Here is a 16,395-nt window from a genome sequence, read left to right on the forward strand (position 1 = left end):
ATTGGTATGAGGCACTTCACTTTCGAAAAACCTTTCCGATTTGTTTATAAAAACGCAAAAATTGGTGCTCTCATTTTCGGAAAACGTTCTCAAAACGGAAACTTTTTCTCATCAAAATATAAAGCAAGCGAATATTAATTCCAAATGAAAAAAAAATGCAACTTACTGATGCATTAACATTTAATTCACATCATTGCAATGTGTCCCGGGCCTCCCGGATAACAGGTAGGGGCTCCGCTTTCGAGAACTTTCGGTCATACGGCTTTTTGTCGCGCACCACACCATGTGAAGAACCATCTGCAGGGCTGGGCCAGTGGTCACCACGTAGTCCTCGACGATGCGTCATCGACAATCGATGAAGGAGAGGTAGGGGCCTGCCGTTGGTTACACGCCACCCACACCAATATTCCCAGCCAATTTATCTTCAGTATTGCGAAAATATAACATGGTACGCGTCGACCAGCCGGCTAGAGCCTTGGGATTCATCTCGAATGCCTCCTGCCCTTATAATTTTGTGTGTCGGCAAAGTCGTCGCTACCTATCGACCATTATAATCTGCTCGTGGTGCATATTCTGGAACTGAAGCATCCATCCATAGTACCCCATTATACATCCTGTACTCTTTGAGTACCGGGTATAGAAAGGACAGAGTTGCCTGAGATATCACCTCAATAAATTTAAACTAGTAGAGATAGAATCTTGTAGGTTCAGTAGAATGGAGCAGGAAACATCGCAACATATTCCATTTGAATGCCCAACAAAAGGAGATCTCAAATTTGAGGGAGCCACAGTGCACCCTCACAGGATTTCACATCCACTTTGCAGGCCGGATACGGATACGATATACGGATACGGATATGTACATTTACATATTTATATAGGAACATATGTATAAATATTTAACAATATCAACTTTTTCGACTTTTTATTAGTTCCCACGTTCGACAGGTCCGAATAACCGAAAACCCCGGGGGTCTTTCCTTCATATCCTTTTTTTAACCGTGGTTCGAACCCTCTCGCTCTCCCTTCGTACGGACAGGTAGTTGGCGTCCGATTCATCTCGCTACTAGCACTAACCACTCCTGTGATATCCTAATGTATCCAAAAGACCACTTTTGTTGGCCAAAACCTAACTTTTAAAAGTAAAACTTTGATCACTCTGCAATAGAAAAAGAGTGATAATCAAAGCTGCGTACCAGAAAATTACATAGATGTCACCACATTCGCAAAATCAACTGTTCAACCCAGCTGTTGTTATCGAAAAGCACGTGCAGTGAAAAAATATCATATTCATAATTCGACTTTTGCTTTCATTATAAATAATTTCATTTTAACCCAATCTCAAATTTGGCTCGGAAAAAATTGGCCAGGCAACAACAATTTTCGTTTTGGTGCAAACAGCAAAAATATGTGAAAACGTAATCCGCAAAAGTATATGAAAAACGGAGCCTGACTGATTAATAACAACTTGTAATCTGTCAAAAATTGAAAAACGACAAAACCTGATTCAATTTGTGTGATGAATTTTAATCAGTCGGTATCTAGTAGTTGTGATGTCTTCGTAATTGTAGAATAAAGTGAGTCGTTCAGCACCTGCCAACTTGTAATGAAAACTAGTTTTTAAAAAGGTATACAAAATGAGTCCCACCTAGTATTACCCTGAAACTTTTTGTGTGTCGTAGATTGATATATTCTCGTAGAAATGTACATATATAGTAGGAAATTCCACTTTTCACCACAATTCTTGAAATTTTCATTTGCAAATTCGAAAATGAAGAATTGTTTGCCGTATGGAATTCAGAGATGGGTAAGAAAAATGCGGTACTCAAATTTTTGAAAACGACTCTTAATGGCGACATACATGTCAGATGAATTGAAAATTTGTTATCGTTTGGCAACGAAACGGGAAAAATGCAGGTCAGATTCAAAGATGTTTAAACGAAAATATGTGGATTGGCCAAAAGTCTTAAAGTCAGTGGGACGCCCTGTGCTGTTATATTCAAAAAAAGATCGCAGAGCACGAAGAAGGCAGGCTGCAGATCTTATTGTATCAGAGGGAGGAAAAATGAATTTATTGATTCAAGCGGCAAGCATGGCCCCACGAAAACGAGGCAAATACGACCACGCATTTGTTTTAAATCGTTAATATTTATGAACAGAGAAGGCTAAATTAGTTCGTAAGGCTGTACAGGACCCAGTCGGAAAGCCGGTACCTATCGCACCTAACGAGGCGTTAGCCCTGCTTTTAGACAAGGATCTCTGCAAATAGCAGTATTGTTTTTTAAATACACTTCTTATCGATTATATACATATATACAATACAGAAAATTAAATACAAAAATCTTGTTTCGTTCGTGAGCTATTAATTTTGGCCAACATAAGTGGTCGTTGGGACCATAGTGTACCATTGTATCATTTAATTTTTTTTGGATATAGAATATAAGAATATAATTATTTAATAATATATTATTTATAATATAATAAAATTGTTTAATATAGAATATACGAAATGGTCATTTCCGGTCCGGTCCCGAACGTACGTTCGTAGAAAACAAAAATTTTACCCAGGTTTTTAATATCCGATTCGAAGTATATGTCGATTTTAGCATAATCTAGTATAATGGAAAACTCTGCAAAACGAGTCGGAATATTCGAAAGCAATTAAGTTATTTGAAAAGATGATTTATGTAAGTTTCTATCGATTATTTACACAATAAGATATCTCTATTAGTGCTTTTATTCAATTAGGTAACTCACATTCTCCCATAAATCACATCATATATCCTTAACCAACAGCTTAGTTTGCTTTTGCTTATCTTAAGAGGTTTTCAGATCCAAGTTCATGAAATTATATGCCAAATGGTTAAATTAACTTTCAATCAATTTAAAAAAAATATCGTTATATTTCCGCGGAAATGCCAATATGTACAAAATACATAATAATGCATTTCATACATGACTTTATATTAGGATAATTGTCATTAGGGTATTCTGCGTGCGTCGTGTCAATAAGCAAATATTTTGAAAGTAATTTGTTTATGAAATGTTTTCGGCTCTGAAATCGGCTACTTTTCAAACTCCGTTCCTCGAACGTTCTTCTCTGCATCAGAACCATAGCGCGGGTGGAGTGCATATCCTTGACACCGTCTATCTATCTATCTATCTATCCATTGATCTTGTATCTTTCCAGAACGTCGGCTGGTGCATCATTGTAAGCCAGGTGTGAGAGTCGCTCCTTGTCTGTCGCGAACTTGAGTCTTGAAGAGACTCTCCATAACGTTGTACGTTGTGTGTCCCATTGAGAGACGATCTTCAAGACGGGTTTCGAGTCGGCTTTCCATTTGCTTTATCCTTACGCCCAGACGATTTTCCGATTGTCTGATCTCTTCATTCAGACGCTCAACTGCTTTTGAGTTTTCCTGGAGTTTCTGATCAACGTTGGCCCATTTCTCTGCCATTTGTTTTGCCATAGCTTCTTCTTTCTGTAACTGACTTTATTATCTGAAAAGACTGACGTTTTGTAATGAATGGTATGAAAACCTACTTAATCTGCCTATTCGTTGCAATATGTATACATATTTTTACCTTTACCCTTCTACGCAAAAAATTTGATTTGCTTTCTTGCTGTTATTTTTTATTAGTGGTGATAGTGGCTTCAGATGCCAAATATTTCAAATAGGCACACTAGGCCCTTATGCTTATCCTGTGTAAAACAAAACTGCGTCTCCGGCAAGAGGCAAAGACGCATAACGCAGCCCTAGTGTAAACAGCCTATTGGATTTTTTTTGGAAGTTATAACAATTCATCTGTGTTCAATGAAGTTGTGAGCCACTGTAATCGATATATATTTAACAAACACCACACACTATCGATAGCCCGGAACAGCTGGTGGTTATTGTCTATTGTCGTATCCGCATTTATTCGGCCACTTGTTTTTGTTTGTTTGTCTTAAAGCCCCTGACGAAGTGGGGTTTACGAAAACGCGCAACGTGGACGTGTTAGAGCAGCAGCTCTGCCGCTGGCGGCACGTTTGCGTTCTAATTTGTCTGCCTCTTCATTTTGGCCAGGTGGATTGCTGTTGGCTTAGCTGGTACTGCTGTGCTAGAGTCGAAGGCAAACAGAAGAGGCACAAATACAGCCACGGCTAGAGATACAGATACTGATACAGATACAGATACAATACAGCCAGAGATACAGATACAGCATCAAAGACATTGGTGATCTGGCAGTGCCCCGCCGCTGTCAGTCTCTGACGTTCTCCTCGCCGCTCCGCTAGTCCGCCGCTCCACTGGTCTCACCTGCTGCCGACATCTCAACTCCCGATGTGCTTCACCAGCAGCGAGAGCAGCAGTAAGATGAACGGACGCTCCATACGTATCAATCGGGTGCCAGCCACCATTTTCGCCATCCTGCTGACCATTGTGCTGGTCTATTTTCTGAACTTCCACCAGGAGGAGCGGCCGGCTATCTATGGCAAGCTGCGCAGCGACAATCCCAACCGGGTGAACCTGCGCAAGATGCTGATCGCCGCCATCCAGGCTTCGCAGCGCGGCGGTCTCGAGGTGCTCGACGTGGCCCGCTCCCGGCAGCTGAAAGAGCGGAGCAAGGGCCAAACGGACGAAGGCGTAAACGATCCGTTTACCGATGCCGACGGTCGTTCGCACTGCGTCATGAAGCAGGGCCTCCAGCGCATATTTCCACGTGTCCGCATATTCTCAGAGGAGGACAAGGAGCACTGCAAAGAGTCGCACAGCTACGATCTGGATCCCACGGTCCTGCATGAGACCGCCCAGGTGCCGGACGTGTCTGTTAATGCCCAGGATGTCACAGTCTGGGTAGATCCTTTGGATGCTACCAAGGAGTTTACTGGTAAATTAAATATAACCTCTTAAATTGCCTCAATTAACGGAATCCTCTCTCCGATCTGCAGAGGAGCTGTACGAGTATGTCACCACCATGGTGTGCGTGGCCGTGGCCGGTCGTCCCGTGATTGGGGTTATCCACAGCCCCTTTAATGGCCAGACTGCATGGGCCTGGGTGGGTAACTCCATGTCCGAGTATCTCGCAGGACTCCATCCGCCGCATGGCCAGGAGAATGAGTTGCCCATCATCACCGTTTCGCGTTCGCACACCGCCGGTGCCAAGGATCTAGCCCGCGGCATCTTTGGGGAGCAGGTCAATCTGCTGACGGCCGCCGGTGCCGGGTACAAGGTGCTCCAGGTGGTGGCTAACAATGCGACCGCCTACCTGCACACCTCCAAGATCAAGAAGTGGGATATCTGTGCCGGAGATGCCATACTGCACGCCCTGGGCGGCACCATGACCACTCTCAGCGACCAACTGATCCGCTACGGCCCGGATGAGTCGCCGGTTAACACGGAGGGACTGCTGGCCACTCTGGAGAAGCACGACAAGTACATGGACCAGCTGGCCAAGTACCGCACTGCGCACAACGGCCAGCTAACGTAGTAGTTGTAGTTTCTAAAGACGGAGCCCTTTCCTAGCTCCTGCTCCTAGGCCAATCTTCCATGTGCTACTGCCCCATGTGATTCCGCTTCTGCACTGCTCAAGGTCGAGTCGTGTCTGCTCTTACTTCCATTTCTCAAAGGCCGAACCCATCGACCATCGACCCTCGCATCGATCTGTTCATTGCTTGGGCAGCATATACAGCATACGAGAATAGTTCTAAGTTCTACAATAAAAACCTGTTTTTTTTTCGTAATTCACGCCTATCTTATTCTTGTTGTCTGTCTGATGGGATGGGATGCGGTCGTGAACCCCGAGAGACCGGGGTGAACAGCTCTGAAAAAAGTCGCTTTGAATGGGGAGCTGTGGGCTTTTTGAAATAGGCGCGCGCACGGCTGCCTTCGATTGCGATAGCACCTGCAATCGATTCCAATTACAGTGCGTTCTGACAGCTTTTTGTGTTTTTTTGTTTTTTTTGTGCGCTTGTGCTTGTTCTTGTGCGCATCGTCGTGTCGTCTGGGTCTGCATATTTCTTTTTGTGTGAGTGTGTGGGTGTGTTTTTTTTGCGGACGCCGGCTGGATAAGTCGATGGAAACTGTGGAGGAGAGCAATGAATAGCAGCGTCACTGGCTGCAAGCGCATCCACAGCATCGAAGTCGAGCAACTACAGGACTCTGAAGAGGTGCAGCACAGCTTTCTGCTGATCAAGGGCCGGCTGGAGCCCAAGTGCAGCGCCGCCAAGCAGCTAAAAGCGACCCTCGAGCTGCGCGACGAGTCGCTGGAACAGCTGACGCAGTTGTCCAGCGCTGGGGAGTTCAAGCTCCTCTTTGATTTGCACAAAGAAGAGAGAGAGAGGCAGGAGGAGCCTGAAGTGACCTCCAGAACTTGCCTCCTGCAGCTGCGCTCTTGCAGCGGCTCGAGGCTGATTCGATTCACCTACAAGCCACGCAGCAGCCCCTACCGTGTGCAGCCCCTTTACATAGTGTGCCAGGACGAAAAGGAGGAGGAGCAGGAACAGGAGCAGGAGCAGGAAACAAACGCACGTTCAGAACACTCTGCCCGCTGCTCACTTATCGATCTTAATCTGCGACTGGTGCAGTGCATTTACGCCCACAAATTGCACGCGGCCGGGTTTGCCAATCGCACCTTTACCCTTAACGGCCCCTGTCGCCTCTTCCGCAGCCAACTGACTACCGAAGAGACCCTCGCCAAGACCGAGGACGAGCTGTGGCAGCACTTTGCCGGGGAGATCCTCTCCTGTGCGCAGTGGGGCCAGCAGCTACACCTCAAGTTTGTCGCGTTTGTGGCCTGCACGCGGTACGACGGCGCGGCAGTAGCGGCCAGCGGAGACCTCTCGTACGCGAACATCCGGCGACACCTGCGCGGCCACGCCGCATTGGGGGGCGGAGGATTGGCCCTCTTCGGGAGCGCGCACTTCTATTCCTGGCCGCGAGCATTCGCGGAGATCGGAGACTGCGTGCGCAGCGCAGAGCGAGTGGACGTCGCGCGACTGCCGGACGAAAGCAACTACCGACGCACCTACGGTGGCGTCTACGCCAGCACCCTGGGCGCCGTCTGCCACGAGCTGGGTCACTGCTTTGACCTGGGCCACACCCTGAACGGTGTGATGGGCCAGGGCTTCGACTACCTCAACCGCGTCCTCACCGTTGACCAGGTCACCGAGCATTTGCCGCAGCGAATTGTGGACCAGTCGTACTCGTCCGCCACGCTGCCAGCAGCAGGATCAGCAGGAGCACCAGCAGGGACCAATACTCGCAGTCGCCTCACCCAACTGAAGTTGAAGCAGCCTAGCAGCCAGCTTCTGGACAATTACCACGGCCAGCGGCGCAACGATAGCTTCTACTTTGCCCGCAACTGTGCCGTGATACTGGCCCACCACCGCTGGCTGAGCCCGGACCCTCCCCCTGCCACTAAGACGGCGGCGGCCATCCACCTGTCCAAGGCCAGCCGCGAGATCGTGTCCTCAACGCCGCTGCGGCTCGTCGAGCTGCGCTGCAACCTCAACAGCCTGGTGGCCCACTACGAAGAGCTGTGCGCCGGCGACAAGCAACAGCAGGAGCACCGCTTCCAGCTACCCGCCTCCCTGTGGCACCTCCTGGCCGAGCAGCGCACGCACTACGTCTTCGTCCTGACCGCGTCCGGAGACACCAAGAGATTGGCCTGCGACGACGCCGAAGCCGAGGCCGATTCCCACTAGGTGAGTAATCCCAGTATCTCCGAATGATGTACGACTTTGCGGCTGCTCTCACTCAATGACCACCAATGACCGCCAGTTGAACGGAGTCTCCTTGGGTTTGCAAGGGCTCTTCGGGATGCAGACTAAGGCAGGGCAAGGCAGGACAGGACTGAAGGAAACCATAGACATATTCTAGAAAAAACGAGGGGGTACGTTGATAGTCGCAGCTGCGGCCGCGACTCTACATTTATACCACCGCCAGTGGGCGCAAACATTGCACGACGAAGAGTGTGTGAGAGAGAGACAGAAATGCAGCTAAAGCTACCGCTATCGAAGCCACTGAAATATCACTTGTTCCTTCTGGCTATAATAATGCTCTGATCTAATTCAGTCTGATTCTGCAGTCTAGCAGATGTGGGCATGCTCTACTGCTCTGGGTTTTCGCATATTTTGCAAATCTTTATGGGAGGATGCCCATATCACAGGAGTCTGGATACAAAATCTGTTTTCTCTAGCTCTTATAGTCTCTGAGATTTGGGACGGACAGAAGGTCATGGCTATATCGACTCGGCTGTTGATGCTGATCAAGAATATATGTGCCTTACGGGGTCGGAAACGCTTCCTTCTGGGTGTTACACAATCCACATCCCCCACAACCATAATATATCACTAACTCTTGGAGTACCGCCAGGAGGGACAGCCAAAATATGGGAACCGCACCGCTGGCGCCTTCAATTTGAGGAAATGTTTACAGGGGGGTATCCCTGTCCACCCTCCGCCCAGAGGGGGACTATGGACAATATAAATAATGACCATGTTTTCCTCCTATTAAATGTAATTATATTTGGGTAGAACTGCAGGACAGCAGCCTTAACTGGAGTCGCTCCCAAACGGCTCTAAAAATAATTGCGTATAGATTTGCCAATGGATTACGATACGTATCGGGGGGGACGCTGGCACCTTTTGTTTTGAATTTTTTTTTGAATTTTTAATCCTGTAATGACCGATAATGGCTTTCGCTTGGAAGATGTGGAACTCCTGGCCCCTGACATCATATTTCACACTCAATTGAAGGACCCCTTTGGAAATGCAAAACACTTTTAGGGCCATTATACGTATCCGTAATTATTTGTTTTGAACGCAAGCGAAAGAAGCCTTAATCGCAGGTCAAGTGTTATTGTAGAAGAAGAACTTCCGACTCTGCAGAGTTGCGGGTACCTACAGGACAGTAGATCTCAACGATCAGTGGCCGAACCAGTGTCCGTCCACTGCCTTATCAGATCGGATCTTATCGTAGATCTGAACAAAACCGATATCCTATACAATGTGCATACGTATCACCTATAGATAACCTAGAAACACACCCTCGAAGCCGGGATTCTTTATGCGAAAAGTTGTTCTGCTTATCCTGATGGACTCACCCCCCTCCTCGCCCCGCCCCGCCTCGCTCCGCCTCACCTCACCTCACATTGAAACCTAATGTTTCCTCCGGATTTGAAGTGTCTTGGAGGAGGAGGAGGAGGAGTGTCTTGGAATAAACCTGCGTTTGAAATTTCTTTGCTGCTCCAGCTGCATCGGGTCCCTGAATCAAGCCCTGATTTCTAGCCCTAAGTGCCTCTAAGTGGAGTCCCAATCAATATTGGAGGGCTCGCCAGACTCGGGCTGAAATCTGAAAATCAAATTGCGAAAAGAGGCCTACATATATAATCTGATAATTGGAGAAAGCGTCTTGTTCTGGGATTAAGCGGACAGTGGGCCCCATGGGAACCGCACCGCTGGCAAGCGAAACAAATGCCATGCCACCGAGTGGTGCCCCTGAGGGAAGGGAGCGCTGTTAGAGTTCACGGTTTTGCAACATACAAGATACTGTTGTACCCAATAAGGCTGTCCCCAGAGGATTTGGTGGTAAATCAAACAGAACTGAAGCTTGTACATTTTTCAAGCAAACTCCTGTACAACGATTGCAGTCGGGACGACCAGGGATTAGGTGGCAAGGGCCCCTGTGAAAGCTCTGCAGCGGCCAGTGGCTGTGATCTCCTAGATCCCACGCATAGGTCCGAAAAGGTCAGAGATGTAGCTTCTGGGGACCTATGTATGTACTCGGGACTTAAGGAGGGAATTTAACCAACAATTGCTTCTCCACAGAATGTCTGAGTCGCAACGCAAAGTGCGCCGCGCCGAGGAGGCCCAAGAGCCTCAGGCCCTCGACGCCGGAGACGAGGATGTCCGCATGCGGACCCATGCCGGGCATGGGGACGACATGCCGAACCCCGCAGACCGCGGCAGAGCCGTAGACCGTAACGCCGGACATCCGAGACTCCCCATTCCGGGGCTGGCGGACCCGCTTCCGAGTGCGGAACATCTCTGGGCCGCCCTGGCCATTCCCGAGCCGGACGAGGCCCTGGGCGACCGTCTGCCCCCAACACCAGCAGAAAAAGAAGCCAGCAACGAGAACAAACCGGCACGCAAGGCGCCGCGCTTCCCGATGTTGCTGCCTTGGGACGAGCAGAGCTGGTCGACGGGTTCGAATCCGGACAACGAGGCGGAGGAACTGACGCCACCCCGACCCCCAACACCGATGCCGTGGGAGGATGAGAGCGTGTCGACCGACCCCAATCTGGAGCACAACTGGGCCTTCGTCGAGGACCTGGCGGATCTCGAGGAGCTCGAGGAACCTGCCGAGCCCACAGGCTCCTTGGCCCTGACGCCGGAGTCCCAGCCTCCGACTCCACCGGCCGCTGCAAGATCCCACGACGATCGCATCCTACAGGACATCGACACACCGAGCGTCACTCCCTGTCCGTCGCCAGAGCCGGAGAGTCCCTTGGACGCCACGGCTTGGGACGAGAGCGAGACGAGCAGTGGAGGAGTCTCAAGCCATGAGCGTGCCCTGCACATCGCCACCAAGTCTGTGGTGGCCAAGGCCAGGGCCAGGGCCAATGCCAAGGCTAAGGCCAGAAGCGTAACCGGAACCGGTACCGACACCGGCACCGGAACCGGAAGCTACCCAGACCAAGGCGAGCGGCCGAGCACATCCGCCGCTGTGCGACAGTGGCTGCGATATCAGAGCGAGACAAGCAGCGCAGCCTCAACCCCGGAGCGCGCGTTGGCCATCGCCATCGCCATCCCGACAGCATACCCTGCCCTCGACGAGGGCCCGAGCACCTCCGCAGCGGCCCGAGCGTGGCTACAGCAGCAGCGCGGTGCCGGCACACGTTCCAACCCGCACGTCACCTACCACATCCGCAGCCTCTCGCCGACCCAGGAGGACCCCATGAAGCCTTTGATCGTCATAGTGGACCCTGAGGAGACAGGCACCCTGTCGCGACCACAAGCATCGCCCCTGGAGGGGTGGGTGGAGGCGCCTGCCCACTGGAGGGTCCGGATCGACAACCGCCACCTGCCGCAGGGACTAATCGAGCACGTGGAAGGGCAGGAGCGAGAGGGCCGCAACTTGCACCGCAGCTTCCTGTACAGCGCGTCAGGCATCCTCTTCCGGGTGCGCTTCAACAAGCGAAACGAGGTGACCATTTCTCTACGTTCCCCGAAATAGGGAGATGATGTGAGAATAAGAACCTCACCTCACAGGTTCTCCACCAGGAGGGCATGCAACATGCATTTTCGGCCACACCTGCAGCGGCAGCAGAGGGACACAACAATCCAAAACCAAAACCAAAACCAATGGTCGAACGAAGCTGATCGCTGAACCATCGCCGCAGCGAAAGAAGAGGTCATCCATCGGGCCTCAAAGGTTGTAAGTGGAATAGTGGCAGTGGACTGGAAGTGGAATAATAGCGGGGACTGGAAGCGGACTGGAAGTGGACTGGCTGAATCGAAATATGAAATATATAAAACGCACAGAATATGCCCAAAGGAGGTTCTCATAGGCAGGAGAACCTTCTGGACAGGACAATCTTACCCCGCATCCTTGGGAGCAACACTCGCGTGTGGATGAGGATTGTCAGGTGAGCAGGCCGAGGGCCAGGAGACACGCACTAGCACACATTAGTCCTATCTTGTTCGTGGGGACCCCTCCCTCGGTAACGACATAACTCTCGATATGCCGCAGCCCCCTAGCATATTTTAGTTCGACACACATATGTATGTAGACATCAGACACGGACATCAGACAGCGCACAGCGCACAGCTGGAGACTATGCATATTCAGACCCCCAACGTCCGTTCCCCTGTTCTGGTTTCGCGCTCAGTTCTCAAATCCAATCCTAGGGTAGACATGGACATGGAGGATCTCGCTCCCTTGGCCAGTTGCCATTTTCTATATAAGATCTCTGTACTGTTAGGAATTACCTTCAGGAAGAACAGGTACGAGAACATGGCCTCCTGTACTCCCACTGCATACCCTCTGCATTCAGGCATCCTTTACGTCTGACATGACAGAGATATTATGACAGAAAATATACGTAAATGTATGTCTGCATAGAGATCCACGGCTCTCCCCATGGACCGAAACTGGTCCCAGAGTGTGTCGAGAGTACATCGGGCCAATAATCTATTCACCTCAGCGTGCGACCATCTTTTGAAGAAATTACAAATCCCCGGGCCTCTCGTATTTTAGTGTCAGATACGATTCGTTGCTCCCCAATACAATGCGAGCTTTAACGCTGGCGAGGACATGACATAGGCGTGTCTTGTCTGGGATTAAGCGTTCAGTGTCCCCCATGGGAGCCGCACCGCTGGCAGGCGAAACAAATTCAATGCCAAGCTGCCGTTGAAAAGAGGGACAGGGAATACAAGCGGGAGTTTTGGGTCTTATGCATTTCATACATAATAATACGCCTCTTTGGGATGTTCTCAGTTTATTACCCCTGTCTTGTATTGTGTATTTAGCCATTTTATTAGACCTACAAAGTATGGCATGTGTGGTGCTATCGCGCTCCCCTCCGCCAAAAGGCGGACACTGCACGAGGAAGAGGAAGAGTGGGCGAGAGAGAGAATGAGTGGGAGGCAGGGGCAGGGGTTGATCTGATCCAGGTTCGAAAATCTGGTAGATATTGTCAGATATATTGTCCAGAGATTCTCATTCTTTGTCGAGGCCGAAGGGGGCGTGGCAGGGTTAGACTTGTAACCGTTGAATATCACAGGAGACTGGATATAAAGTCTCTGAGATCTAGGCGCTCATCGGGACGGGACGCTCTGATCAAGAATATATATGCTTTACGGGGTTGGTAACGCTTCTTTCTGGGTGTTACACATTAATTACATTTATTTTAGATTTTATTTTGTATTTTTCATTATTTTCTATAGTTTATTTTTTGAAATTAAAATGTTTCAATAAAAACCGAAATATAACGATGAATGATGTGAAAAGCAGGCCCAGAAATCTTGACAGACAGTCAATCTGTAATCCTTTCTTGGGCCATATGGAGCTACATACGTAATATTTGCCGTTCCTTGCTGTTTGTTAACAAAAATAAACCTTTGATTGGCAAGTGTGATACAGTTTTTGACAAGCGTTACCATAAATTCTCTAAAACCAAAAGCGAAAGAAAAAGTTATATAAAATCAGAAGATACATTTTCGATTCAAAAATGGAAAATTAAAGTGACTCGGTGAACTTTTCCAGTGGGGAGGCGACTTTGTCGAGGAGACACACACGCGCACGCACACGAACATACACACACCACACACACATACTCGTACGCAGCTGGTGCTTCAGGTGCTTATAGTGGCTTCGGTTGATCGCTGTCGTCAGTTGAGCCCGAGCCTACTCTCTGGGACACGACGCACCGACTGGTCGTACTTCGCAAGTTGTTAGTGTTGAGGTGAGGCATTTCCAGAAATCGCTCACTTAACAGGCTGTCTCCTACTTTGACACAGTCGCGGTCCAGCGCGCGCGACACACAGAAAGAGAGAGTGGCACCTTCTTTTTTACTGGTGAATGCGCTTGGCCTGGGTCTTGGCCGCATCTTAAAAGGGGTTACTGCGGCTTAATGAGAGCCCGCTCTCCCGAAGCGTCAGTGGCACTGGCCGACGCGGCAAACTTGTATTCTATTCGTTCTCACTATCGACAACACAGCAGAGCAGTGGACACCAGCAGCGAGCAGCGAGCAGCGAACGGCGAACGGCGAACGGCGAAAAGCGAAGAGCACAGCGGGAACGGAACGCAACGGTAGCACCGAACGGGGTTCAATAGTGAAAACTGATTCGACAAAGTAGAGTTGAAATATTCGTAGTTTGGAGCAGGCAGGGGTGATGAGCAGGTGCGCTGCTTGCTGATAAGATAACCAATTGGTGCACATAAAGCAAAGCACTGCTTGAGCATTGAATTATTATTTTGGTTTTCCTTTTCACTATCACTTTCGATTTCAATTTCAATTTCCATTTCATTTGCCCTGCAGACGCAGACCCAGACGCAGCGAACTCAAGAACCCAAGAACCAAAGAACTCGAGAGCCATGAGCGCATCAGCAGCACGCATACAATTCAAGGCGCTGAAGGGATTTCCGGGCAATGCCGCCGATAAGATCGAAACTCGAGCGTTCCTCGACGCCGCCCTAGAGATAGTGACAGTTATAGGTGATAGTACCAGACGCACTCCACTCGATCACACAGACACAGACACAGTATCTAACCAGTTTTGTACGACGATAATTTTTCGTTTATTTCTTTTTGACAGAAACCTTTGGCAAGCTATTTACGCCCGTGATTAACGACATGAATGGTAATATAGATGTAAGAGAAACAAACCCAAGACCCGCTTCCAACGTAGGTACTTCAACCCGCTTTGTGTATCTTTTGTCAGAAATTAAGCAGAGTCTACGGCGAGAATGTGCTCAAGCACCATTATCTGGAGGATATGATCGTCCTGAATATAAAGGGGGAGAACGTGGCCCCCAATGCCCTGCTCTGGCTGAAGCGGGGTCTCCAGCTGATTTGCATCTTCTTCGAGAACATCTACAACGATGACCAGAAGCAGGAGGCGCTCAAGCATCATCTGCAGAATGCCTACGAGCGCACCCTGAAACAGTACCACGGCTTTATCGTGCAGAGTACCATTAAGGTAAGGAGGAGGGAGACTATGTACCGCCTTTTTCCATCTCAAATTACACTGCTAATGCTCTCTTCCAGATCATATACGCATGGGTACCCACACGCAAGCAGCTGCTCGGCCAGGGCGAGGATCAGGAGGAGAACCTCGTTGTCATGTCCGACTACTTGCCCACCATGCGGGCCCAGTTGAACAAGATCGATGCACTGCTCAAGGCTCGTAACCTAGACGAAGCTCCCCACTAGCTGGTGCCTTCGGATGCTCATCCCTGTTTGGCTAGATGGATGATTTTTGCTTGCCCCTTAGACGCGCACTTACTCTGCACAGTTGCATCTAGCTTGTAGCTAAAAGTAGCCTATTTTTATTTTATTTTATTTTATGCTGTTAGAGAGGGTTGTTGTCGCTAACAACACAATAAACCTCAGAGCTTTAGTCCATGCGAGGCGTCCTCTGATTCTCATTCTGAGGGGCAGGGCTCTGATGCGTGCTAACATCCGCCAGTTGCCGATTTGTCTCATCCAGCTCGTTGCTTATGTTGTGTACCAGGATCGCAATCACCTCCAGGCCGATCAGAGCCAGCACCGCATACGAGATGCTGTGAGGCCAGAGGCGGGCGTCATCTCCCAACGATAGGCGGAGGTAGACCATGGACGGGAACAGGACACACGGCGTCACTGTTAAGAGCAGCCACATCGAGGCGTTCTCTGGGCGTAGATTCACCGCAAAGGTGGCATGCAGACGCACTATCTCCGAGCCCACGGCCAGCACATATGCCAGTAACAGGCCCAAGGTATCGAAGCTCCATAGCTGGTCCATCTGGAAGGGAACTTCGTTCATTTCGATGCAGATCATTGGGGAGGATCCACCCCAGAACTTACGTGTACGACTATGTAGAGCAGATAGTTCACGGCCCAAAATGCGGACACGTACACATTCGCCTCCAGCAGCATCTGGAGCAGCAGACAGGACCGCAGCTCAGTCGCTTGGAACATTTTTCGACTCTTGGACAAACCGCAAACTGTTGACTCTTCTCTCTTCAGAGACTCAGATATACTCTTTGGCGTCGGGACTTGTCAGCTGTCAGATGCCTTGAGCTCTGTTCTTCGACTGTGGCACCCCTGACAGGTTTTGCCTCTTTATAAAGCTACTCCGTCCGGATACCGAGTAGCACGTTATTTCCCTGCTTTTTGCATTTGTTGTCGTTTTCCAGAGTTGCCAGGGATACCAGGGCTCTGGGCAAAAGCCGCCTGCTGCAGCACTCTGCTGAGTCATCGATAAAAGTATGGCTTAAGGCCGTATAGAAACTCTTTCCTTCACCATCAGAAGTAAGCTGCGTCCCAAGGTTTGAAAGCGCAGCCAACTGTCAAGCCCAGCCCATACTGGCCCAGCCCAGCCCCAAAGGACAGTAGATACCAAAGCGTCACGACTCTAGGGTCAAGGGTCCCACAAAGCTTACTGGCGCCCGTTACTTCGACATCGAACATCTTCGACATCGTTGACATCGAACACATTCTCAACACCTGCCAATCCGCATCAGCATCCGCAAACAGATCACGTAAGCCCCCAATGCAACTAATCTCAAGCCGCTCAGAGTAAAATCTGATATCTCTAATCGAATTTGTACACAATTCCCAGCTCATAAGATTCATAAGATATTGCTCAACAGACCCATGCTAGATTATAGTTATATCCTGTAAGCCACCATTATACATATAGTAAATAAA

The 16,395-nt window shown here is 49.4% G+C and overlaps 4 protein-coding genes and 1 long non-coding RNA gene across 7 annotated transcripts; 3 read left to right on the plus strand and 2 right to left on the minus strand.

The window, feature by feature from the left end:
* Positions 1-2,719: 2,719 nt before the first annotated feature.
* LOC108164849 lies at positions 2,720-3,801 on the minus strand. Of its 2 annotated transcripts, none has more exons than XR_001775918.2 (2): positions 3,586-3,801; positions 2,720-3,501 (listed from the first exon to the last, which is right to left on the minus strand). It is a non-coding gene; the product is annotated as an uncharacterized LOC108164849 (long non-coding RNA). The 2 variants fall into 2 exon arrangements; XR_004473419.1 differs by having other exon boundaries at positions 2,720-3,510.
* A 102-nt stretch (positions 3,802-3,903) lies between these two features.
* Positions 3,904-5,722, plus strand: LOC108164848 (putative inositol monophosphatase 3). The gene is made up of 2 exons (XM_017300776.1): positions 3,904-4,869; positions 4,931-5,722. Exons 1-2 carry the CDS (start codon positions 4,323-4,325, stop codon positions 5,467-5,469), a joined length of 1,086 nt encoding a protein of 361 aa, XP_017156265.1. The 5' UTR covers positions 3,904-4,322; the 3' UTR covers positions 5,470-5,722.
* Positions 5,723-5,918: 196 nt separating this feature from the next.
* On the plus strand, positions 5,919-14,355 carry LOC108158654. Of its 2 annotated transcripts, none has more exons than XM_033394589.1 (2): positions 5,919-7,684; positions 14,300-14,355. In XM_033394589.1, exon 1 carries the CDS (start codon positions 6,077-6,079, stop codon positions 7,682-7,684), a length of 1,608 nt encoding a protein of 535 aa, XP_033250480.1. In that variant the 5' UTR covers positions 5,919-6,076; the 3' UTR covers positions 14,300-14,355. The 2 variants fall into 2 exon arrangements, with proteins under 2 accessions (XP_033250480.1, XP_017146641.1); XM_017291152.2 differs by lacking the exon at positions 14,300-14,355 and adding an exon at positions 9,809-9,892.
* On the plus strand, positions 14,057-15,113 carry LOC108158663 (glycolipid transfer protein). Its single transcript, XM_017291164.2, has 4 exons — positions 14,057-14,199; positions 14,300-14,355; positions 14,426-14,683; positions 14,752-15,113. Exons 1-4 carry the CDS (start codon positions 14,079-14,081, stop codon positions 14,914-14,916), a joined length of 600 nt encoding a protein of 199 aa, XP_017146653.1. The 5' UTR covers positions 14,057-14,078; the 3' UTR covers positions 14,917-15,113.
* LOC108158667 lies at positions 14,974-16,391 on the minus strand. The gene is made up of 2 exons (XM_017291178.2): positions 15,550-16,391; positions 14,974-15,487 (listed from the first exon to the last, which is right to left on the minus strand). The coding sequence occupies exons 1-2, from the start codon at positions 15,661-15,663 to the stop codon at positions 15,101-15,103; spliced, it is 501 nt and encodes a 166-aa protein (XP_017146667.1). The 5' UTR covers positions 15,664-16,391; the 3' UTR covers positions 14,974-15,100.
* Positions 16,392-16,395: the final 4 nt, after the last annotated feature.

The sequence above is a fragment of the Drosophila miranda genome, chromosome XL (genome assembly GCF_003369915.1).
Source record: "Drosophila miranda strain MSH22 chromosome XL, D.miranda_PacBio2.1, whole genome shotgun sequence".
Lineage (NCBI taxonomy): Eukaryota > Metazoa > Arthropoda > Insecta > Diptera > Drosophilidae > Drosophila > Drosophila miranda.